The 24,896-nt window shown below is 56.4% G+C and overlaps 1 protein-coding gene across 8 annotated transcripts in view; it reads left to right on the top strand.

The window, feature by feature from the left end:
• STK40 (serine/threonine kinase 40) overlaps nt 1-21,291 on the top strand; it is a 39,188-nt gene extending 17,897 nt beyond the window's left edge. For 7 of the 8 annotated variants that reach the window (XM_060089506.1, XM_060089503.1, XM_060089501.1 and 4 more), the window contains 10 exons: nt 2,192-2,311; nt 4,187-4,272; nt 4,586-4,729; nt 6,825-7,052; nt 7,845-7,897; nt 13,750-13,865; nt 16,516-16,660; nt 16,798-16,917; nt 17,431-17,515; nt 18,916-21,291. In XM_060089506.1, coding sequence (XP_059945489.1) covers nt 2,200-2,311; nt 4,187-4,272; nt 4,586-4,729; nt 6,825-7,052; nt 7,845-7,897; nt 13,750-13,865; nt 16,516-16,660; nt 16,798-16,917; nt 17,431-17,515; nt 18,916-19,134 — 1,308 coding nt within the window. In that variant the 5' untranslated portion in view covers nt 2,192-2,199 and the 3' untranslated portion in view covers nt 19,135-21,291. The remainder of the gene's footprint in view (nt 1-2,191; nt 2,312-4,186; nt 4,273-4,585; nt 4,730-6,824; nt 7,053-7,844; nt 7,898-13,749; nt 13,866-16,515; nt 16,661-16,797; nt 16,918-17,430; nt 17,516-18,915) is intronic. The other variant, XR_009531111.1, reaches the window with a different exon arrangement.
• The last annotated feature ends 3,605 nt before the right edge of the window (nt 21,292-24,896 follow it).

The raw sequence follows: 24,896 nt of genomic DNA, 5'->3' as shown, positions 1-24,896 counted from the left end.
TGGCTTCTGCTCTGTCTGGGGACTGTCAGGGCCTACTGAGTTACCAGATCCTAGTTACTCTCAGGATGAAATCATGGGTCTGCTCCTCGGCACAGCTCTGAAGACAAATTAGGGCTTGATGGGAGTCAGACCTGGTAGATTGGACTAGAAGGGCATCAGGCCATCTCTCCTACTTTCCAGTTCACTGCATGGAGTCAGTCTCCTGGGGTTTAGAATAAGGGCCAGAATGGCAGCATATGAAGTTATAAGCTAACTAGTGAATATGCACCTGTTATCAGAGTAAGGGTACCTTCTAGGCATAAGAGCAAAAACAAACTAAAGGAAAAGAAGACTATTTGACTACATAGACATTTAGTCTTTTTTTTTAATTAAAAAAAAGTTAAAAGATTAAGAAAAACTACATCCTATGTCAGTTATAGCCTTAATATATAAAGAGCTCCTAAAAACTCACTAAGACTAATACACACAAAGCAGTAAAAAAATAGAAAAAGAATGTGAACTGGGAATTCATAAAAGAAATAATACATATAGCTAGTAAGCATGTAAAACAAGTCCAACTTCATGAATAATTAAGGAATTGTGAAGTTAAACAATGATATACTTTTTATTACTCATCAAATCGGCAGCTTTTTAAAATACACATTCCTGGTGCAGGTTCTGGGACTTACTCTACCACACTGCTGATGGTATCAATATATAAATTGGCACAGCCTTCCTGAGAGCAACCTGGCAGTGTATGTCACACACCTTTAAAAATGTGTGCCCCATCTGACCCTGTAGTTCCATTTCTTGGAGTTCATCCTGAGGGAGAGAGGCAAATATGCCAAGATGTGTGTGCATAACTGCTAATAAAAAATATAAAAAGTGGGAAGAATCTCGATGTCCATGAATAGGGGTGTGGTCTGATAAATCATGCTATATATTCTTACCAGGGAGACTGTAGCTATTTCAAGTGGCGCTACAAAAGAATATGGTCATGCAAGGACGTTAATAATGTTTTTCTTGTTTTGCTCTTTTACGACTTTATTGAGATATGTTTCACATACCATAAAATTCACCCTCATAATATATTTTAGGTGGGAGAAAAGGAGGCTTAGAAATGGTATCATAGCATGGTCTGAATTTTTGTAATAACGAGAACTGTAAGCATACACACACACATACACACAAACAGACACACAGGAAAGTCTGCTTGAATATTAAGATTACGGGTACCTTATTTTTGCATGTCTGTATTTTCTAATGTTTCTGCAGGAAATGCCAGTTACTTTTATAAAAAGAAAAAATTATAGAAGCTTAGGGTTCAGTGTTCCCAAGCCCCCTGTGCGAGGGTAAAGTCTACACTCCTAACGTGGCCATCAGGTCCCCTAGATCTGGCCTTTGCTCCCCTCTGTGGGTCACCTATCACCACTCCCTGTACACTCCAGCGACACAGACTACTTGGAGTTTGTTGCTTACGTGCCGTTTCTTACTATGTACGTTTGCTTACCCAGGCCCCTCTGCCTGGAATGACCTTGCCTGTTGCCTGGCCCACTCCAGTATCACCTCCTCAGGGAAGTTTTCCCTGAGCCCCTGCACCCACTCTGGGCCAGAGACCGCGGGATTGGGCAGCTGGCCTTCCCCGGGCATCCCTATGACCCTCTGCCCTCCGTATGTGGAGCTCCTCCGTGTACGTGACTTTCCTCGCCCCCCCTCCAGCACACTGCCTTCCCGAGGCGTGAACTGTAGAGAGCTGAAACGAGCAACCGCTTTTTTGTTTAAATCCAGGTCTAGAGGTTAACGTCTTCTAGAATCTGGCTCCTGTGTCCCCTTTCCTTTTAGGGGAAAGGGATATTTGGGGAGAAGGCCTCACTTTGGGAACAGTCGCTCCAGGGCCAGCTGTCTGTCTCAGGGGACCCCAGTTGGCCTCTGCACAAAACTCTGTGTCCTTCTCTCTGCATTTGACTGGTCCCTTTGAGGTGGGCCAGCTGCCCACCTCTGTAGCCAGTGCATCCGGCTTGAGCCCCTAATTAATCCCCAGTAAAGGAGCCGTGGTCCTTTGTTATCGAGAACCTTCCACGCTCCTCTGGGAGGGGGAGGAGGTGGCAGCGGCAGCTGTGGGATGCGTCCTCAAGTCAGACTCGCAGGCTGGGTTAGCGTAAGGAAACTCGCTGACTTGCTCAGTGAGAAGGCTCTTTTCTGTCTCGTCTAGAGCCGAGAATGAAGCGGAGAGCATCAGACAGAGGAGCTGGGGAAACGTCGGCCAGGGCGAAGGCTCTAGGAAGTGGGATTTCTGGAAATAATGCCAAGAGAGCTGGACCGTTCATCCTGGGTAAGCCTCTGACGGCCGGGTGAGTGGGGTGCCGGGGCAGCACAGTGCGACCCACAGACACGCAGGGTGCAGCGCCTCGCCCACCCCAGCGTGGGAGCCTGACCAACCCTCGGCCACTTTAAATGGAGTCTGTTGATGAGAGGGGAAGGTCGCTCTGCACCAAGAGTTGTTGTTTCTGTTGTAGCCGCACCAGCCTTAGATTAGTGTCAGCTGAGAGATAGACTGCCTCTTCCCCCAGAGAATCCTATGTGTGCCCCCAGGACATCACCCACAGGAAGCAGACAAGCTGCCTTAGAACCCAAGGTACATCATCCAAGGCACTTCTTTGACCATTTTTGGAGGGCACAACTAAGTTCACAAAGTGTTTGGTACAGCTGCAAACTTCTTACAAATTTGGCCCCAAAACCCTGTAGAACTGGTGGTCTGGAGGAGCAGCGGGACCTTTCTGCATGATGTTCGAAGCCCAGCAAGTCCAGACTGCATGTGTAGGGTTGCAGGTGATTTGGGCTCTGAGGAACCCAACTCTCCTAGCAGCCAGAGACTGGGTGTGACTTTTGCTTTGGGACAGCATCTTGGACTTATGAGTACAAGATAGTTCCAGTTCCAGTCACTCGGCAAACAGTTCATGGAGCCTGCTACCTGCTGGGCCTGTGCTATTTGTCAGGGATGCAGCAGTGATTAAGACAGACAAGTTCCTGGGGAGTTTCCTGGTAGTCCAGTGGTTGGGACTCCACGCTTCCACTTCAGGGGGCGCGGGTTTGATCCCTGGTCGGGGAACTAAAATCCTGCATGCTGAGGGGTGCGGCCAAAAAAAAGAATTGGGCATTGGGCAGGACAGTTGGTTGGAGACACAGAGAGACACACTCTAAAGCTAAAAATAAAGACCATTAAGTTAAAAAAAAAAAAAAAAAAGACAAGTTCCTGCCCTCACGGAACTTAACATTCTAGTTAGAAAAAGAAACCGAGAGTAAACAACACACGAGGTCATCATGGGGGTGGGGAGGAGGGGTAAGGGCCTTGAAGGAAGTAAAGAAGATGGTGTGAGAGTAAGAAGGGTCTAGAGAGAGTGTAGACAAGGAAGGTTCTGTATGAGGAAGTGACAGTCAAGGGTAAGACAGCCAAGGGTAAGAAGGAGCAGCCATGTGAAAAGCAGGGGAAAAGCATTCCAGACAGAAGGAACAGCAAGTGCAAAGGCCCAGAAGCAGGGAAGGGCTTAACATCTCAGGAATGAAGAGTCCAGCATAGCTGGAGTATGGTGAGGAGGGGTGGGGAAACGTGATCAGTTGAAAGCTGGACAGGAACCAAATCATGCAAGACCTTGGAGGCCAAAAAAAGGAATTTTGATTGCATATTAAAAGCAGTGGAGTGCTGTTAAGGTTTTTTAGCAGTGCACTGACACTGTGACATTACCTGATTTATGCTCTGAAAGCTCAGGGTGCTGTCACAGGACATCCAGCCGTGTACATCTCTAAAAGTACAGAAGTTCCCCAAAGCTGATACGTGGCTGTATCAGACCGCCAGGGGAACACCTGTTAAAGGGACAGTTTCCTGGGTCCTCACCCTGGAGTCGCTGATTCAGAGGGCCCAGGTTGCAGCTGGGATCTCTGCTTTAACACATACTCCTCAGAGATTCCAGCACGCACCCCGTGTTGAGAGCCCCTCTTGAGAAATGTGCCTGTAAAAGCCAGGTGCACGCAGGCAGATGCACACATACTGCTCCAGTTCTGGAGGGGAGACCATGGGTTCAGTGGATGTGAACGTGGTGCCCTCCAGGAGAGAAGATCCAGCCAAAAGCCCACGTGGTGGCACAGTGCCCCACGATGCCATGGTAGACAAGGCTCCTGAGAAGTAAGCCAGTGGCTGTCTGTGCCATAGGTCCCCGTCTGGGCAACTCACCAGTGCCAAGCATCGTGCAGTGTTTGGCGAGGAAAGATGGCACGGATGACTTCTATCAGCTGAAGGTAAGTGAGGCACCAGACATGGGGGGCTGGGGACCCCTGGGACATCCTACCAGCCCGGCTTCTCCCTCCTCCCACCTTCTTCTGCACCACTTGTGAACAAGAGCAGTGCACTTCCTCCCGGGGAGCTCTGTCTGTGCTTATATCATTTTGCTGTCACATTGGGAAAGACCGTTTCACTTCATCCACGCACGTGTGGGTGCGTGTGCCAGGGTTGCGTGGGAGGATGTGAAACCCTGCCCCTCCTGTTCTAGTCACTCTGCTCGGAAAAGTAAGGGTTGTGGGGTTTTGTTTTTGTGTGTGTGCCTTCCTAAAGATCCTTACACTTGAGGAGAGGGGCGACCAAGGAATAGAAAGCCAAGAGGAGAGGCAAGGCAAGATGCTGTTGCACACCGAGTACTCCCTGCTCTCCCTCCTCCACACGCAGGATGGGGTGGTTCACCACCACGGGCTCTTCCAGGTGAGTGGCACCTCTCCCGTCCCCACTCCGGCTGGCACTGCTGGGCCCACACCACAGGACCCCCCAGTCTTCCCGCATGCGGAGCAGTGGAACTTCCTGGCGGGTGGCCTGGAGATCTGGCTGGGCCAGCGAGCTCCTGCTCTGATGGTGGCAGCCTAGCGCGAATGCACGCGGTTTGCAGCTTGCAGGCTTTCTTTGAAGAGCCGCTTTTCCAAGAAAAGAAGAAAGTATGAAGTTATGTAAAGACACGGGCTCTTTCTAGCTGTGTTGTCAGGAGTCAGCCAGGCCAGGGTGGAAGGGAGGGTGATGAGGAAGGACGGGCGCCGGGGCACTGTGGATCCCCACAGTTGCCTTTGGTACCAGTCCTTCTGCCTGCCCAGGCATTTCAGCTTCTCTGGCAAGGGTCCCTGAACCCCATACTCAGATGTTCCAGGTCCGTTAGGAAAGGTGCTAATTGGCGACTGGTACCCTGAAAAGAGCCCTCCCCGGGGCAGAACTGAAATTCCGTCTCCAGAAATGAAGAACCAGGCTCAGAATGCTGGAGGGTGGGGGAGGGTTCCTGCTGAGGCCCCTGTGGAGCTTCTGCACCGCTCTCAGCCAGATGCGCTGGCCAGGCCCACTCATGCTTGGATGGACCTGGTACGCTAGAGGCAGCCTGGTGTCAGGGAGGGCGCACAGGTTTTGGAGCGGGCAGTCCTGGATTCAGGTGGTGTGACCTCGAACACGTCACTGCCTAAGCCTCAGATTCCTCATCTGCAAAATGAGAATAATGATAACCGTGCCTACCGTGTATGGTGGCAGGAAGAAGAATGAGAGGGTGTAAAGCACCGAGCCGTCCCGGGACATACGTGCTCATCACCGTCGTTATATCAGGCAGTAAGAACTCCTTGTCGGCTTGATTTGTTGAGGGAAAACGAGGGGAAAATGCCTCCCAGCCCCACACATAGATCCCACCGAGGTCTTTATTCTTAGATGTGCAATGAGAGGCACCTCTGAAATCTAGCCTGTCCCTTAAACATGAAATCAAATCGGGGGTGATTATGATTTCTTAGTATTTCATCTCTGGTAGCTTCCAGAGCTTGACCCTGGTGTATATCATTTTGGATAAGAGAACCGGAGCAATTAGAGGTATTTCTAGAGTCCTCTGTGTGCCAGACACTGTGCTGGGCCTCTGGGGAAGAGAGGATGAGAGGTATGATCCTGCTCTTGAGGAGAAACATGGCGTTCAGTCCCCAGGAGTCCCCCAGTCTGCTGGGGCTGGCACCGAGGGCCTCCTCAAGCTGGGAGGATCAAAGTCCTCATGTTGCACCTGTGTTTTCTCTTACTCGAAATACCTTTTCAGCAAGGAAAATGGGTCCAGAACTACCAACCTTGGGGTTGGTAGTGGTACCCGCTTACCGAGCCCTGGCTTACCGATACCGAGTCCAGGTGCTTACTAAGCACTTGGCATGGTTGTCTTTTCTCTCAGCAACCTGTGACGTAGGGGTTGCTGGCTCCCTTTCACACACGAGGTACCCGGGTTGGAGAGCTTAGGTGAGCCACCCCAGGTCCCGCAGCTAGGACAAGGTGGAGCCAGGGCCTGAACTCAGCCGTCAGGGGCCAGAGCCGTACTCTTAAGCACCATTACACAGCTGCCCAGAAGTCCTGCGTCCACGTGATGCAGCAGTTGTCTTGGACACGCACAACACTTAGCTTCCCGCATCTTGGACACTGGAAGGAATTTTACATCGGTCATTGCCAGAATCCCTGGGAGTGCCAGGAGGGGAGGATGCCCCGGAGCCCTGAGTGTGCTGCCCGCACACTGAGCTCAGAGGGCCCTTTGGCTTTCAGTGCCCAGCCCTGATCCAAACGCTTTGCAGTAGGATCAAAGCATGAAGTCTGAACCTGAGCTGCTTCAGTCTGAGCCACTGGCTGGGCCTGGCATGGGGGAAACAGGGCAGTGCTGAGCGGCCCATGGGCCTTGCTGCCCAGATCTCAGGCCTCTGCCGCTCTCACACATGCAGGCTTGTTCCAGGCTCCAGAAGAGAGCCCCAAGCCCCTGGCCCTGGCCCTGGCGGGCCCCCAGCCAAGCCCTGGTCTGCCCCCTTCCTCCCAGGACCGCACCTGTGAAATTGTTGAGGACGCAGAATCCAGCCGAATGGTTAAGAAAATGAAGAAGCGCATCTGCCTCGTCCTCGACTGCCTCTGCGCACACGACTTCAGCGACAAGACCGCCGACCTGATCAACCTGCAGCACTACGTCATCAAGGAGAAGAGGCTCAGCGAGCGGGAGACCGTGGTCATCTTCTACGACGTGGTGCGCGTGGTGGAGGCCCTGCACCAGGTGAGGCTCCGCCCTGGCGGCTCCCGCCTTCTCTCCATGGAAAGCCGCCCTTCTGCTGCCACTCAGCGGAAGCAGCTCTGTCCCACCCTCACCCAGGTGTGCTTTGCAGCTGGGAACACCCAGAAGGAAACTGGCCGGATGACACGCACACCTGAGGACACGGTGCTGCAGGCCTCAGCCCACGGCCCTGGGGAGGTGCGGGCAGCCCAGCAGAGCCCCGCGCAGAAATGCCCCAGCAGTCTAGAGGCTAAGTGGGAGATACCCACTGGGTGCAGCCACAGCCTGTCTCTGAGCTTTTCCTAGGGCGCGGGGGGTGTCGGGAACCCTGAGGTGCAGGTTAGGAGAGCCTGGGCCTCCTGCAGACACACAGCTTCTGCGGGCCGAGCCTGCAGTACTTGGTCGTCGGAGCCATGAGAGTTCATCTCTGACCCCAGATCTAGGCAGGTGCTTGGGATTTTTTGGTTTCTTTTTTGATTCTTGGTTGTTTGGTGGGATGTTTGGTAAAGGCAGAGAGAGGAGTGGTTTTCTCCATTGGCTGCTGCCCTACGGGGAGAAAGAACTGGCGTAAACACCCTGTGTGGGGCAAAGACTGCCTGGGCTCACACGTTCCCCAGTTCGTCCGTGTGGTTAATGAGGCCCTAAGTGGTCCGGATCTGTCTATGGCTTGCAAGTCAAGGTCCAAGCCTAAAGAGACATGTCTTCCGCAACACCTGGAGAGCCCACCTCTTACAGGCTAGGCCCGACCCTGGCTCTCATCTTCACAGTGCAGACCATGTGCCTGTTGTTTTCCAGAAAAACATTGTGCACAGAGACCTGAAGCTTGGGAACATGGTGCTCAATAAGAGGTAAGCTTCGCTTTTCTTCTTTCGTGATGTAACCTCGGGGTTGGGACAGGCTACGTGCTGCAACTACCCAGAGCCCTGCAGCGTCCCCATGGGGATTCTGGCTCATGGGGCCAGGGGATGGGATGCTTGCTTCTGTCTTTTGCCACGTGGGAATATGGTGCTTGCTAAGAAGGGGAGCCTTAAAGGCCACAGAAAGGGAGCTCTGGGAAGGATTTCAGCAGTCCCCCTGGTCCATTCATTTGTCATGCCCAGTGGGTACACAGTAAATGACTATAAAAAATAGACCAATAGGTGACAGAATGACAGATGAGCAAAACAGGCTTTGTCGTGGGTCAGGTTCCCAGGAAACGGACTCTGAGAAGTACGTGCAGGAAGTTTACTGAGGCGCGCTCTCAGGGAGAAGGGGGCAGGATTGGGCTGAGGGAGAAGCTAAACTCGGGGCAGTCACGACGGGGCCTCAGCCTGGAAAGCCAGGGGGCCCTTCAGATGCCCCAAATCAAGTCCGGGGGCACATGGCCCTGTATCCCGACTGTGACCAGCCACCGAATGCAGGCTGCTCCCGGGGCCATAGCTTTGGGCAAGGCAGCTTCCTTTGGCTGAGGGGACTTCCTGGAAAAGGGCACAGCTGTGAGTGGTCAGAAGCCGACATTCCCAGCAGCAGGGAGGGAGCACCTCGATATTCGAGGGGATCTGGGCGGCTCACCCCAGCATCCTCGGTGAGCCAATGGCAGGGGGAGATCACATGAGGCTCCTGCCTCAGGCTGTCACCCCGCTCGGGCAGAGGGTCTGGGCCCCTTCTGAGTGATCTGGGGCAATGGTAGAGGGACACCAACCATGCAGGGTCCCAGGACCGATGGGAGGAGAGCCCACCCTGTGTGTTACCAAGATCCTAGGGCCGGGAAGGGCACACCTCCCTCACCCGCTCTCCCTGAGCCTCTCATCCTCACCTCTCTCTCACCTCCCGGTGTTAAAGTGGGTCGGAGGGCTTGCAAATGGCAGGCAGCACACGCCTCATGGCAAAAGTGGTGTGGTGGGGGATTTGTTCCATAACGTGGTTGCCCGCCCTGGAGGGGCCTGGGCCCACTATCCCTATGAAGTGGCCAGAGCCACACTGGTCACAGGAAAAGGAGCTCTGGGGAGGGGCATGGGGCACCCGACCCTGCAGTGCCAGCCCGAGATGCCACTGGGAGGATGCTGCTGCCCCTCGGCACTCGGCATGTCCCCAGCCCCACCCGGCACTGGTGCTGCAGACAGTCTCCCAGAGCTTGCCACCTGGGGGCGACCGGAGGGCAGCTGTCACTGTATGAGGGCCAGTGTGCAGAGGACGGAGCGGGCAGAGACTCTGGCCATCTCAGTTCATGAAGGATGAGTAAAGCTTTGCCTGCTTGGGGCTTCCCTGGTGGCGCAGTGGTTGGGAGTCCGCCTGCCGATGCGGGGGGCGCGGGTTCATGCCCCAGTCCGGGAGGATCCCACGTGCAGCGGAGCGGCTGGGCCCATGAGCCATGGCCGCTGAGCCTGCACGTCCGGAGCCTGTGCTCCACAGCGGGAGGGGGCGCAGCAGTGAGAGGCCCGCGTACCGCAAAAAAAAAAAAAAAAAAAGATTTGCCTGCTTGAGAAAAGTGAAGTGGTTAAAACCTGGTCCTGTCGTGCTGCACGGGGAGGAGGGAAGGAAACAGGAGTTCCAGGGCTGCTTGAACCCTTGACCAGGCGAGAGAGAGTTAGGAAAGCCAGGGAAGAATGGGCCCTGGGGGTCAGACCTGGCTCACAGCACACCGCTGCCTCTTAATTACCCTTGAGACCGTGAGCACTTGTTCCTTTGATTATTCACCTGTTGATTAAGCCATTCATGTGTTGAGAAGCTGCTGTGGCACCAAGCACTCCTCTGAGCTTCCGTGTCCTCATCTGTGAAAGCAGAGATGATGATGCCTTCCTGCAGAGACTGCCCCTTGTAAGCGCACCCTGTGCTAGCCAGCCGGGCCTGTATGCTCGCTCCCTCTGGAGATAAGGCCTGCTGTGTGGTGAGTGGCCAACGAGGATGCCAGTGGCCAGGTCCCGAGGCACCCCAGCCCCAGCTCTGAACTGCACAAGGAGAGAGGAGGTGTCGGAAAGTGCAGACCATCCTGGCCCTGAGAGCGTATTGTCTTCGTGTCGGGAGACTCGGGTCCCAGCCTTCCGTGGGATGTTGGGCCAGTCACCATCCCACTCTGGGCTCCAGGCTCACTGTTCACAAAGTCCGTCTGGCTGCAGAGCCCACAGTCTCCCAGGCTTCCGTGCAGCCATTCGTTGGCTCTAAGTGAGCATCCCGAGGGTGCTTATGGGCATGCACCATCAGGGGCTCCTGCGCTGATAACCAGGCCAGCACCCCAGGCCTCTTTGTCTCTGTGGTGGCTTAGCTTCTGGCTCCCACTTCTCCAGGCCCCCCTAGGTTCTGGGAATGTAGTCGGAAGGTGACACCTCTCTTGAGTAACGCCAGTGTAGCTATAGCAGCTCTTCTGTGAGTGTCCATGCGTGTGTGTGTCTGTGTGCGTGCATGTGCACGCATGGGTGTGTTTCCCTGGGATTGCAGAGCACCCACACCTCATTCAGACCCTGGGTCTTGGCTGCACGTCCTTTAACCCTATAATCCCCTGTCTGTCTTGGGCAGACAGAGGTTCTGGCCGCCTCTCACTTGAGTCATGGGTGCCAGGAAGGCACCGGGTGTGCTGCAGGGACCCACGCTGGCCGCCCAGTGCCTGCTTCCATGTGTCCACGTGCGCACCCCTCCCCTCTTGGGGCCTCGCTTTCATCCTTGCGAAGTCAAGGGTGGACCTGGAGGAGCTCCAGCCCCTTCCTGCCCGTCAGGCCAGGCCCTAAGTCCAGCTGGAGAGGCAGCAGACGAGCTGGAGGCTCCCAGCAGGACAGAGCGCTCCCAGGGAGGGAAACGGAGAAGGATTTGCAAGGCAGCTGCTAGTTCCCCTGCTGTGGATAAAGGGCAAGGGTCGCCATCTGAAATCCCCTCTGAGGTTGGCTGTGGGTTCTTTCTCCGTCCTCCTTGCTTTCCACATGGGCACGTTGCACGCCCAGTTCCTAGAAAAGCAGACACACTGTGGTAGCCCAGAGGGCCATAGCTGAAGAGTGACTCACTGAGCAGGCCTTCCTGACATGGAGCTCTCTCCTTGCACCCCTGCTGCCCTTGCCCCTCCTGCCAGGACCAGCCTGGGGAGTCTGGACTCCCAGGGATCTGTGCGCTGCGCTGACTGGGGCAATGGTGGCGGGCAGGGAGCATCGCCAGGCTTCAGGAGGGCTGGGAGCTGACCGTGCGGTTTCCTGTGGGAGAGGCTCCAACCCGGTCCTGCCGCCCACGCTGCAGAGTCTCGGCCGAGCTTTTCTCGAGCCCCACGGGCAGAGAGGGCTGGCAGGTCCTGCCAGCAGAGTGGAGTGGAAGGCCAGCGCGCGGGCACGTGTGCTCCAGGGCCTGTCGTCACAGTGTGGCTCCTCTCACCCGCGACCTCAGCACGCTGTCTTCCCTGGGGTCTCCACTGGTAACCTCCACCAGCTGTGCCCACCATCTGAGGATGAGATATAATCCGAGCTGGCCCTTAGTAGTCAGTCACTGTTTGCCAGGCCCTGGATTCAGCGCTTTCCCTGGGATTATCTTCTTATCTTGTTAAGTCCTAACACAGCCCTGGGAGTTAGGTGCTAATGTTTTCCGTTTTACAGATGAGGAAATTGAGGTTTAACAGAGATTAAATAACATGACCAAGATCACACAGCCAGGAAGTGGCAGAGCCAGGACTAGAACCCGGGGATCTGACTCCCAAGCCCACCAGACTCTCCCCTGCACGGTCCTCCTCCCAGCGTCTCAGGCCTCCAGCTGCCGTGGCCAGCTCTGACCAGGCGAGAAAACGCAGTGCGTCTGCTCTGTGGGGCCCTCGTGGACAAGAGGCCTGAGCAGGCCGTATTCAGTGACACGGGCGGTTCTGAGCGGGAGCAGCCCACTTCTTGACGTGATCCTTGCCCGAGACCCTTCGCCTGCCCTCTCAGACTCTAACTGCCTTGGGGGCCACCAGGCAGGTTTCCATGGCATCTGCCAGGGCAGGCCTGTATGGAGGGCAAGGGCCAGCGTTTCCATTTGGAACGCCGGGGACAGACTGGCCTTTGTTTTGCACCAAGCCCTTGCCCGCAGAATTCCCCAAGAAAGCTGAGGGGCTCTCGGAGCCTCGTGCGCGCAGCCGCACACACCTGTGCCTCTGAGCCAACCTCTTCTCCCCCTGGAGGCTCTTCTACGGAGAGGCCGCCCGAGGCCCCTGGTGGGGCTTCCCTTCCTGCCGTCCTCCCAGGCTTCTCCGCCCAGCCAGCCGGCTGACACGGCAGAGGGGCCCTTCCTCCCTGTGCCCCCCAACACAGGCCGAGGAGGCTCTGCACCCGCACCCCACGTCCCCAGGGGTGGCGTACGGCGTCCTCTCTGGGCCCGTTCTTGTTCTCATTGTGAGCCTCCTAGAAAGGACCAGAGCCCAAAGCTGCACTCACCACGGCTCTCTCAGATGGGGGATCTGTGGTTTTCTAGCCAGTGCAGAGTCTGCTGTACAAGACAAGGGGTGAGTCAGCTTGGATGGAACGGAAGGGAAAGCCAGGTGCTGGGCATTGTCCCGGGACCCAGTGGGTACCCCACTGGTGTCACTCAGAGGGCGGAGTCCGAGGTCAGACAGACCTGGGTTGGATCCTGCTCCACTCCTCACTGGCTCTGTGACCCTGGGCAAGTCTCTCCACTTCTCTGTGTCCTGATTGCATCATCTGTGAAGTGGGCCGTGAGAATGTCTCCCTTGTAGGCTGTTGTGAGGGGTGAATGAAAACAGTCCCCGTCGGGCACTCCAGCCAGGGTCTGCGCTTACTAAGCATTAGGTTTTTTGGGGTTTTTTTAAATTTTCTTTCCTTTTCCTTTTTTTTTTAAAATTTATTTTAATTTATTTTTATTTTTTTGGCTGCATTGGGTCTTCGTTGCTGCACGTGGGCTTTCTCTAGTTGCGGCGAGTGGGGGCTACTCTTCGCTGTGGTGCACGGGCTTCTCATTGCGGTGGCTTCTCTTGGTGCGGAGCACGGGCTCTAAGCACGCGGGCTTCAGTAGTGGTGGCTCGCAGGCTCTAGAGCGCAAGCTCAGTAGTTGTGCGTGGGCTCCATAGTTGTGGTTCGCAGGCTCTAGAGCACAGGCTCAGTAGTTGTGGTGCACCGGCTTAGTTGCCCCGCGGCATGTGGGATCTTCCCAGACCAGGGCTCGAACCCGTGTCCCCTGCATTGGCAGGTGGATTCTTAACCATTGCGCCACCAGGGAAGCCCCAGCATTAGTTTTTAGTACTGTTGGTGCCGCTGCGATAATAATAAAAGTGATGACCAAAGGGATCAGCACTGGGGGACTGAAGGGAGGCACTCAAGGAAGGCCTCCAAGACTCTGCTGGACTTCCTCCTCCTCCTGTGTAAATGAGGGAACCAGACTAGGTCTCCAGTTCCTCCCAGTCTACTGATAGATACTATGTGTATGGAGATTGAGGAAATCTCTGCAGTTTTTCCAAGCCCTAAGCTGTAGCCCCAAGACTCAGCCAGGGCGCAGGTTCAGAGGAGCACCCTGAAGCTCCCCTGGTCAGAGCGACTCAGATCCCTGCGGGGACGGCTCAGCAGGTGGCAACCAAGCTTGACTGGCCTGTGTCAGCACCCCCCAGTGGCACTCCCCATGCAGCTATGGGGAGGCCGGGGGGGCCGATGGAGAAGAAAAGGACGTGGGTGTGATTCCTCTGCTCCTTGGACGAGAGGTGGGGACAGCTGGGGCGCCCGCGGGTACAGACACCGAGGTTTGTTCACTCTCTGCCTCCCGCCCCCAGGACTCATCGGATAACCATCACCAACTTCTGCCTCGGGAAGCATCTCGTGAGCGAGGGGGACCTGCTGAAGGACCAGAGGGGGAGCCCCGCCTACATCAGTCCAGACGTGCTCAGCGGTATGTGCAGGGCGCCAGGCAGCAGGCCCTGGGGCCTCACACAGCCAGGCTCTGCAGCCGTTCATTCAGTCAACGAACTATCTATGGGTGTGCCCCGGGCTAGGTGCTGGGGCTTCAGTGGTGGCCCAAACCAGTACTGTCCCTCCAGGTACAAAATTTGGGGTCCCATGGAGGAAGAAGATGGTAATCATTACACTAGTTACTCTCTGAGATTAGTGCTTGGAAGGAAAGAAACGTGATTTTTGTGAGCATGAAGAATGGGCACTTGAAGACCCTCCCCAGGGAAGTGGCCTTCGAGCTGAGGTTGTGAGAATAGATAGGAGCCCACGAGGGGTGTGACTGGGCGAAGGTGGCGCCACATAGTTGAGGAACCACAGAAGGCCCCTGAGGCTGCCACTCAGAAAGTTCAGCGGGAGGCCAGAGAGGTGGGTGGGGGTCCGGCCGCGCAAGGCCTAATGGAGGCCCTGTTGAGAAACGCCATCCTTTAATTCAAGTGCGAGAGGACGCCGCTGAAAAGGTCTTCACTGAGGCTACCGTGATGAGACTTGCATTTCAAAGATATCACTCCCTTTGTTTGTTCATTCATTCATTCATTCATTCTGCTGGTATTTACCGAGGGCCTGCCACGTATGAGGCTCTGTTCTAGACACTTTGGATACAGCAGTGAACAGTCAGACAAACATCCTGCCTCCATGGATGGTGAGCTGACTTTCTAGTGGGGCTGAGACAGGTAATACACAAAATAAGTCAATTATGTAGCTATCACCTTCTGATAAACTGTTAGTGCTGGGTGCTGTACTGAGCATATGACAGGCATCATCTGTATAAAACCACACAGCTACGCTGTGAGGTAAAATTTTTACAGATGGGAAAATTGAGGCTCAGAGAGGTCAGACCTCTTGTTCAAAGTCACAGCTAATAGTAAACCAGAAAACCAGGAGGCCCGATCCCAGGGCTGCCTCCTGCCCAAGCCCACGCTTCTGTTTCACCGTAGGCTTTCTTTCCTTTCTCGCTTGTCCTTCGCCACATGGGGGTCCCTCTCTCTGTCCTGATCCCTCCGGGGACCAAGGGCTCACATCCTCTCCCATCCCTGCGATGCGAAGGTTTCAGGGTTGTCTACAGGGCCCATTATCCCCAGCACTCACACACGTGCCTCCCTCCTCACAGTGGCAGAAGCAGCCTCTTCCCGAGTTGTCACGTGTCTTCCTGTGGAGCAGGCCGCTGTAACTTGCCACGAGCCTTTGCGATCTCCTTGGAGGCCTTCTCCCAGCTGAGGGTTCCTCTGGAGCATCAGGCCTCTCCCAGGGCTACCTCTGCAGAGGGCAGTGGTGCCACTCTCCAGGCCTGGGGATTTGGGGTGGAGTCCCTGTGGCCTCTGCTAGAAGGATCTGGGTGCCAGGGGTGCATCCCAACTCCCTGAGCACCCCTCCCCCACCAGCCCAGCCCAGCCTGGATACCCTCCCTGAGAGTCCCGAAAGCATCCCTGTAGTTGACGGAGCCAGAGCTGTGTCAGAGGTGCGGTCTGTGACTATGTGCAGGCCTGGGGGTGGATGGGCTGCCTCTGGTCAGGCCTCCTCAGCAGTGCCAGGCTGGGGTGGCCTCCACGTGCAGTCACTCCCACCTGCTGCCCTCGGCCTCTCTCTCTGGCTCTTCCAGACTCATGCCAGTCTTGAAGGATGAAACAGAGGAACCCCCTGCATCAGAAAGAGACCTGGACTGGGAGACCAGAGACCCGGGCTCTGGGACTGGCCTTGTTAATACCCAGCTGTGTGACTTTGGCCCTCAACGCCCCTCTCTGAGCCTCAGTCTCCTTGTGGGTTAAAAGCTGAAAACAGTCCTGCCTCGCTACATTGTTAAGAGGATGAAGTGGGGCGACTCAAGTGGGTTTTGATCCCAGGTCTGCCTTTCATTGACTCTGTGTGCCAAGCACAGACCTCAGCACTGGGCCTGGCCTTGCCCTCACAGTTCATAGTCTTTTTAGTACCTGTGTGACCTTGGGAAAGGTACTGACCTCTCTGGGCCTCTATTTTCTCATCTATAAAATCGGGATGATAATAGCCCCTACTTCATTAGGTCCCTGTGGGATTAAATAAGGCCATAACCTAGTATCTGGCTCAGTAAACCATAACTGGCATTGTCATTACCAAAAGGAAAGCTTGAAGTTCACTGTCCCCTCAAAAGTCAAAGCTCAGGGAAAAGTCGCCTGACAGAGCTCCTGGGAGAGCTTGTCTGCTACAGAGGCCGGACCAGCGCCCGAGGGCTCGCGGTCAGTAGAGCAGGGCTGGTGCTGTGAGGAGGAGGCGTGAAATGTGCCCAGGAGGGTGGGCTGCACAAGGCCAGGTGTGACCCCTTCCCCTCAGGGGGTCACGCCAAGGCGGGGCATCCCCCTGTGGAGCCGGGTCTCCAGAGCACGAGCGGGAACCAGCCTGAGGAGCGGAGGAGGAACGAGCATGGCAGAAGCTCAAGGACTGGGCCCGTGCGGCTTGCTCTGGGAGGAAGCATGGGGCGGGGGTTGACTGGAAGTGAGGGTGCCAAGGCGGAGGGGTCCTGTGGGTAGGACTTCAGGCGCGAAGCCGGTAAGCCGAGGGAGTGCCAGGGCCGTTCTCCACCAGCCCTGGGCTGAGTGTGCGTGTGTCCATGTGCCCTGCAGGCCGGCCGTACCGGGGCAAGCCGAGCGACATGTGGGCCCTGGGCGTGGTGCTCTTCACCATGCTCTACGGCCAGTTCCCCTTCTACGACAGCATCCCGCAGGAGCTCTTCCGCAAGATCAAGGCCGCCGAGTACACCATCCCCGAGTGAGTCCTCCCTCCCTGGAGTCCAGCCCTTCAGGCTTGAGGGCTGGAAACGACACAGTGAGGCTTAGAGTCCTGGGTCCAAGACCCAGCACCAGCCCACCCCGCCTGAGCCTCTCCCTCTCTCTCTCCTGCATCAGGGACGGGCGGGTTTCTGAGAACACCGTGTGTCTCATCCGGAAACTGCTGGTCCTCGACCCCCAGCAGCGCCTGGCTGCTGCCGACGTCCTGGAGGCCCTCAGTGCCATCATTGCATCGTGGTGAGTGGGCAGGGGCAAGGCCGGGCTCTGCCCACCTGTAGGCACTGTCCTGCCTCCCCAGAAAAGTAGCCTGAGGTTGGGCCCGTTTCTCCTCCAGGCAGAGGCAGATCTCCAGATTCTCCTGATGGGCAGGGTTGGGAGGGTGCAGGCAGAGCTCAGGGTTGAGCATCTCCTGCGTGCCAGTCCATGCCAACTATGGGATGGGTATTATCTCACTGAGTTCTCACCACAGCCTGCGAGGTGGAAATTGTCCCCTATTTATTGGGTGAGGGAATTCCCAGGCAGTCCAGTGGTTAGGACTCTGCGCTTTCACTGCCGAGGGCCTGGGTTCAATCCCTCATCAGGGAACTAAGATCCCACAAGCCTCGTGGCCAATATATATAGAGAGAGAGCTGGGACCTATCCCAGGTCTGTTGACTCCAGCCAAGTCTCAGAGCAGTGGGGACCTGGCCCTTTGGGGGAGTAGGGCCTGGGCTGCCTGGAGCCAGCCTGACTCACCTGCCTCCCCTGCAGGCAGTCCCTGTCCGCTCTGAGCGGGCCTTTGCAGGTGGTTCCTGACATCGATGACCAAATGAGCAACGCAGACAGCTCCCAGGAGGTGAGTTGGGGAGGGCAGGCTGGGCAGGGCTGCAGGGCCCCCTCGGGCCCTCTCCCAGCCAGGGCCTCCTTGGCCTCTCCCCAGCCCTTGGAGCTGGGAAAGACAGACCTGAGTCCTCAGCCTGAGCTGCCTGGGGCCTGCCTTGGGTCTGGCTCAGCTGGCAGTTCCGTGGCCTGAGAGAAGGGCTGTGAGGCAGTCGAGGAGGAGGCCCCACGGTGGGGAGGCCTCACGGCAGCTCAGCCTGGCCCTCCCTCAGCTTCCTCTTCCTGCCCAGGCCCTGGCTCGGCCACATGCCGGCCCTTTAAACGGTCACACTGGTCTGCGCCTCTGACTCACAGGGTTCTCTCTTGCCCTTCCTGCTTTTAGTTTTTCAGATGATTCATTTTCTCCCAGTTTTCTCTCCTCCCCTGTTGCCTGCACTGGAGAAAGTGCTGGGCCCGGGGTCAGGGCGGAGACCAGGGCGCAAGACAGCAGCTAGCGGGTGATCTTAGGGTGCGTCCTGGAGGGCAGGGCTTTGGTGTAAGGACCCTCCCTCTCTGGGCCACCCTGGAGTCCCACAGCAAGCACTGGGCAGGGAGGACCAGACGGAGCCAGCCTGGGACTACAGCAGAGCCTCTTGGCCCTCGAAGAGAGAGTTCCAGGCCCTGCCCCCCAGCTCCCACCCCTTCCCAGGGCTGTTCAGCAGCTAAAAATAATCATCACTAGCATGTAGTGAGTGCCCCCCCAGTACGCCTCATTCAATCCACACTACAGGCCTGTGTGTCCTGTGTTCTTATCTCATTTCACTGAAGAGGAAACGGGTTCAGAGAGGCAAAGTGATTTTCCCAAAGTCGCACAGCTTGGAAGTAGTGGCTGAGCCTTGAACCCAAGTCTGAGTCCACAGCCCTGCTCTCCCCCTCTGATGATTAGCACAGGGACCGCCCACTTCAGTTTGTGACTGTGCCTGGGCTGTCCCAGGGAGCTCAGCCTGGGGCAAGACGGAGAAACAGGGTTGCCCGGGTGCTGGCACCCCAGCCCCAGGCCGCTCTCTTAACGCTTGACCTGCCCCAGTCCCTCGAGAGCCTCTGTGAGGGGAAGACTACTGCCCCATTTCCCGGGGGCGGGTGGGACACTAAGCCTTCTGAGGGACCTCTTCCAAGGTCAGTGAGTTACGGGAGATCACAGGTCTGAGCGACACCCAGGGTGGCCAGCAAGGCGAGGTCCAGGTTGGCTGGAGGGCTTCCGGGACCCACACTCTGGGCCACTAGATCGGGCCCAAGGGTGTGGTGCCTGGGGAGGGAGGCCCTTGAGGCGGGCCAGCTGACACTGCCCTGCTCTTCCCTCTTGCATTTCCGCCTCTCTCGCTCTCTCTCTCTCTCTCTCTCTCTGCCGGGCTCCGTGGGTCTCTCTCTGCCGCGCAGGCCAAGGTGACAGAGGAGTGCTCCCAGTACGAGTTTGAGAACTACATGCGGCAGCAGCTGCTGCTGGCCGAGGAGAAGAGCTCCGTGCACGAGGCCCGCAGCTGGGGGCCCAGGCGGCAGCTGGGCAGCGTGCCGCCCGTGCGACGGCTGGGCCACGACGCGCAGCCCGTGAACCCCTTGGACGCAGCCATCCTGGCGCAGCGCTACCTGCGGAAATAGCAGCCTCGGGCAGGGGCACCGGCACCACCCACCACCTCTTCCCGGCCCCCAGCCGACAGCCTGGCTGCCCGGCTGGGCCCCGTAGCGCTGAACTCTCTCCCGGGCCGCACCGGGGACGGGGCAGCGACAGCCCAGGTCACACATGGGGTCAGCAGAGGTACCACGAAGCTACCTTTTGGAATGATTGCTTGATTGTTTGGTTTTTTAATCTGAGAAGCCTAGATAACTAATCTGCTTTTAATCATGACGTTTTAATCTACCTCTGTCTCTTTAACCATGCTGTCTCTGGACTGAGTGAGAGGGAGGAGGAGGGAGCCCGCCCGCCCGCCCGGGGCCCGACCGACCCACTGACCCCCGGGGGCAGCTGCCCCCCACAGTCCACATAAGCTGAAAGTGCAGCTCGCTGCTGGCTCCCAACACGAATGCCCGCTCCCCACTGCCCTCCCAGGCCCCTCGCAGTCTGTTTTCCTCCCTCCCCTTCTGACCCCAGGCCCCTCAGTCCAAGCTTTGGAAAACTGTCACCTCATCTTAAGCGGAATTCAAATGTATTTATTTTTGTACTGAAACCAACTTCTCTCCCATCTCTAGGTGGCTCGGCCCATGCCACTCCCTGCCCCCAGCCTGGCTGGACAGCAGGGAATCCACAGCCCCCGATGGGCCCCCTCCTCGCCCCCAGGCTCAGAAGCCCCTTCTGGCCGGTCCCCTTCCACCTCCAGCCCACCAGTCCCTCCTTGTTTCTGGTGACGCGGAGGCCTTTCTACACTTGGTTCTTTCTCTCCCATCTCAGCTTCTCTGAGGTGCTGTACACCCGCATCAACCCTGGTTTCCTCTTCCACCCCTCACCGTGGTACCGAGGTGACGCCGACGTGGATGGGAAGGGTGCCTGGTGGGGGGCTGGTGAGGGGTGCTCTGGGCCATCTATGAACAGGCGGCCCTGTTTGCACGCCGTCTCACTCCCCTCACTCCTCTATGTTCAGAGAACCGTGGGGGCATCTCCTCTCCCGCCCCTGCCTCGTAGTAGAGGTGGTGTCTCTCCCAGCAGACCACCAGGGGCGCCAGGGTCCTTCCTGGGGGTGCAGGGCTCGTGGGGAGAACCGTAGGGACTGGGGGGCCCAGCCTGGCCTGAGAACAGCCCTGCTGCCCTTTTTGAGCCGAGATTTTGAAGTGGATGCCCATCTTGCCAGAAACGCTGTTCTCACCAGAATGCCCTCCTTCCCGCTCTCCCACACTGGACTTGGCCCTGTCCAGTGCCAAGCAAAGACCTTCCCCTGGCCTACCCTCCCCAGACCCCTCAGAGCAGCTGAGCGTTCCCCTTCAGGCAGCCCTGGGCCCTCGGGCCCTTCCTGCCTGCATTCTCCCCAGTGGGGAGGTGACAGAGGCCTGTGTGACCTTGTTTCCCAGGGTGTGAGCTGCCCCCTCCCCAAAAGCTGACTCACTGTGAGTGACTTGGGCAAGGTCCCAAACCTCCTTGTGCCTCAGTTTCCCCATCTGGAAAAAATGGGGCCACCTCTTGCCAGCAGTAGCAGGGCCGCCCACGCCCCTTCCTCCCCATGCCTCCATCCCAGCACGTGGGCGCCTCGTGCCTCTGCCTCAGTGGGTCCGTGGGAGCCCGCCTGAGCCCAGCACTTACTCCCCTGAGCACCGGCTCAGCCCCCCTCAGCCGTCCAGCTGCTGAGAGCCAGGGTCTCGTGCTGGGGTGGGGAGGGGCGGGGGCGTGGGGCGGGATGCCCTCTTTTCTATATTTATTTCAAAAAGAAGTCTCCTAAAGGAGTAGAAATGCAGTCCGGCCCAGGGCTCCCAGCCCCTGTGACTGTCCTCCCGTGAGGGCTTCACCCAAGCCCCTTGTCCGGCAGCCTGCCCAGACCCTCCGGGCCTGCTTGCCTGGTGGTCTTTCTCCTCCTTTTCATAGCAATATCCTCCAGGTCTGCAAAGCCTCTCAGACAGACTGGTCCCTTCCAAGGTCAGCCCATGTGTCTGATTAATTTCTGGCAAAGCAAATGAGAGGAGTTTGGGTCTGCCCTCACTGGGTGTCACACGCTGAGAGAAGTCCTATTGTAAAAAAACAAAACGGGAAAAGTCACAAAAAAGTTTGTATAAAGTCATATTTTTGTACTACATGGGGACTCTTCCTGCATGTCAGCAATAAAACTTCCTGATCTGGAGCCAGCGTGGCCTGTGTCGTCTCTTGCCCTCCTTGCCGCGTCTCCATCTCTCCCACCCAGCCAGGCAGCGCAGGATTCCTGTAGCTCTTGGCTCTGCCACCAGTTGCCCTGGACGGGCGCTCCCTCACCCTGGCAGCCGTCACTGTCTTGAATGGGGGAGGGGGCCAGAACCTCCCAGCAGTCTCCCGGCCCCGTTGGTCCAGCCTCCTGCCAAGTGCCCAAGGGGGAACTCCCCCCTTGGCTTGGCTCAGCCCAGACCTGCAGACCTGCGCAGGAAGGAGGTGTCCCAGAGCAGCTGCCACTATCAGGGTATCGAGCCTCTCTCCCCTCCAAACAGCCATCTGGGATGGGGGAACCCTAGCCAGACAGACTGCCCGTGTGCCCACGTGCCCATCCAGAGCAGCTGGGGTAAGAAGCGCCAGGCCAGGCCTTTTCCTGCACCACCCTCCTCTCCAGAGGAAACCAAGGGGGGTTCCTTCCTTCCTTTCTTCTTTCCTTCCTTCCTTCGCCTAAATTTAGACTTTGCAGATTGAGCACTGGAGCAGTGAAGCTAGAGGTGGGCTGGCCCTGTCCCCAGCACACCACGGCGCACAGGCAGACCCACTCTTGTGCTGGAACCCACACAGGCCCAGGTCACGAAAGGAGCAGAGATCCGTGCCAGAGGAGCCCCTTCCCTGGCAGGTGTCCACACAGCAAGAGGGGGTGGCGCCTCCCCAAGGTGTGGGAAGGCCCTTATTCTTTGCAAATTCTTCAGGGCAGGCCCCGGGGCCGCCATCCCTCCCTGTTCCCACAGCTACCCCAGCAGCCAGGTGGCCCCTATCTTCCTGGCCACTCCCAAGTCTGTACAAATGTTGCCTATTACCTTATCTGTGGCACTGCCCCGGATGCAGCGCCAGAAGCCGCCCCACTCCCAGCCCACCCGGGCCACACTCTGCTCCACCAGCCACGCCCCCTGGGCCTCATGTCCATGTTGGCCTCCCTCTTGTGCCCCCCCACCCAATCAGCCTCTGTTCTGCACACAGTTATCACCTGGGCACCTATGTGTCAGGCTTAACTTCAGCAACACCCAAGACAGCAAGTCGCATGCGTCCAGGGACTTTGTATTGCTCATTGTGTCCTCAGCACCTTGAACTGGCTGGATGCGCAGCTGTCAGGCCAGAACTGTTGTTTCATTGATCTAAACTTCTTAGATTGCCCTTTACCGGTTTTTCTTGTGAGCCCTGGAAGCAACGCAAGGGGAAAGTACCAGAAAGGCGGGTGTGATCAACAGCCTCCTAGGTTCCTGAGGAGTCAAACAAGAACCGAGATGCTTCCACCAGTGTTAGCCACCGCCTGGTCCCCTGTGTCCTCAGGCAGAACAGCTTCAGAGAGAAGCCAGCCTGGAGCTGTGGCGCTGTCGCCCGCGGGAAAGGAAGTGAGGAGACAGAGGCTCGGAGGCTGAGCTGTGCAACCTCCAAAGCCAGGTTAGCCTTGACTTCTTGCCTCTTTCCCTCTCGTACCCCATGCCCTCTGTTGAGCCTGCTGGCCAGCCAGGCAAAACCTGACCACGCCTCACAGCTCCTGAGACCACCCCGTCTGAGCCCCCTTTTCTCCCTGCTCCCACTCTTCCCCTGCAGCAGCCCAGGGGCCACAGGTCAGCCAGAGCGAGCCTTTTAAAAGTCCAATGTTGTTCTTCTCCTGCTTAACATCCCTCCCGCCATAGCTTCTGTACACACAGGGTAACATCCAGAGGCCTGTGTGTGGCTTAGAAAGCACTCTCCTCCAGGCCCCGTCTGACTTCCCAGCCCTCCCCTCCCTCACTGTCCCCAGCCACGCAGCCTCCTTGCTGACCCCAAAGGAGCCCTCCTTGCTGACCCCAAAGGAGCCAAGCAGCTTCTACCTCAAAGCCTTGGCATTAGCTTTTTTTCTGGGAGGCTCTTCCCCCAGATATGTGCATGGCTCACTTCCCTCGGCTCAAAATCTCACCTCCTCAGAGAGGTTGTCCCTGGCCACGTCCACTGGGTCTTCCCTAGCCCCTTCCCCTGCTTTGTTTCCCTTCATTGTGCTTATCACAGCCTGACACTACAAGGTATGTGTGATTATCGATTATATCCGTCTCCCCTACTTGGATGTTGAGCTCCACGAGGGCGGGAGGATTTTCTGTGTGTCCATGGCGGGGTGGGGGGGGAATTGGGGGGGTGGTCGTCACAATGACAGAGGTCAGGGGGTGCTGCTGGCATTTGGGGGGCGGGGGCCAAAGCTCCAGGCAACCCCAGAAGGAGGACAGATTCTACATCCTGCTCGACATGAGTGAAGAATGTGTTTATAATTACCAGAGCCAAGACTCTAACTCCATTTTATATATAAACACAGAGGACTTGTGTATACATAATATACACTGAATTTTCTGGGAAGGCAACTACTGTGTAAAGTGAAGGAAATTTGTACTTTGTTTTGTTCAGAACTTTACCAAGAGTTCACAGTTTCAGACACTGACATAATATATCCCAGCATCGGTCTGCACTCGTAGCTGTCACCTTCCTGGCAATTAATTACTTCACAAATACACAGCATTGCCCTTTATTTCTTTTATATTACAGGACAAAAAGATATGTACATTTTAAAATTATATTATCTATATTAATTTAATTATATAATTATTCGATTTAATTATATATTAATTTTAATTAGAGGTGGGTCTATTCGCCATAAATTTCATTTCAGGAGCATACAAGAAGCAATTAGAAAATATCATGAAGGGAATTCCCTGGCGGTCCAGTGGTTAGGACTCCGTGCTTCCACTTCTGGGGGCACAGGTTCAATCCCTGGTCAGGGAACTAAGATCCTGCATGCCTCACGGCACAGCCAAAAAAAAAAAAAAAAAAAGGAAAGAAAGAAAATATCATGAAAAGGCAGCTTTGGGTCTGACAGGATGGAGAACCATGGCCTAGAGCTGCCCAGTGGAAGACTGTTAGGGAACATAGCTCTGAAGTTCAAATCCAGGCCCTCCCATTTACCTCCATGTGACTGTACACAGGCTACTTGACCTCTCTGAGCCTCACTCTCCTCCTCTGTAAAATGGGAGTCATGCTACAAACTACACAGGGTTCGTGGGAGGATTTGAAGTGCTGAGACAAGCACGGCGTTTAGCAAAGTGCCAGGTACCTAGAGAATACTTAGTATCCATAACCGTTATTTACTCGTTTTGCAGACTTTCACAGTGCCTCTTCCCAGCAGCTGTCCCAGGTGCTGAGGGGGCATTCAGAGGACTGCGCAGGTCTTAGGAGGCCTTGAGTGAGTCCCCTTCCTCCTCCACCCAAGACCTAGGCAGCCCCTGACCTCCAGGTGGGCTGAGGCCCCAGTGTCTGGAGCAGAGCAGCCAGGGCCAGCCTCGACCTGGGCCACTGGGGAAGGGGGCAGAGTGAGGCTTTGCCTCGAGCCCTGAATGTGCCACAGGCCTCCCGAGGGCCCTCCCAGAGGCTCTGGATCTCTCCGCCTTCTGACCACCCATTAACACCCGTCTTTCCTGTATGTCATCTTAGGAACACTCTGCACCTCCCAAGGTGACAAATCTTTAGTCTCACAGGCAGACAGGAAGACAGAAAGGCAACCAACAAATGG

This window comes from Mesoplodon densirostris, chromosome 2 (genome assembly GCF_025265405.1).
Source record: "Mesoplodon densirostris isolate mMesDen1 chromosome 2, mMesDen1 primary haplotype, whole genome shotgun sequence".
Classification (NCBI taxonomy): domain Eukaryota; kingdom Metazoa; phylum Chordata; class Mammalia; order Artiodactyla; family Ziphiidae; genus Mesoplodon; species Mesoplodon densirostris.
This window is presented reverse-complemented; position numbering and strand designations above follow the sequence as displayed.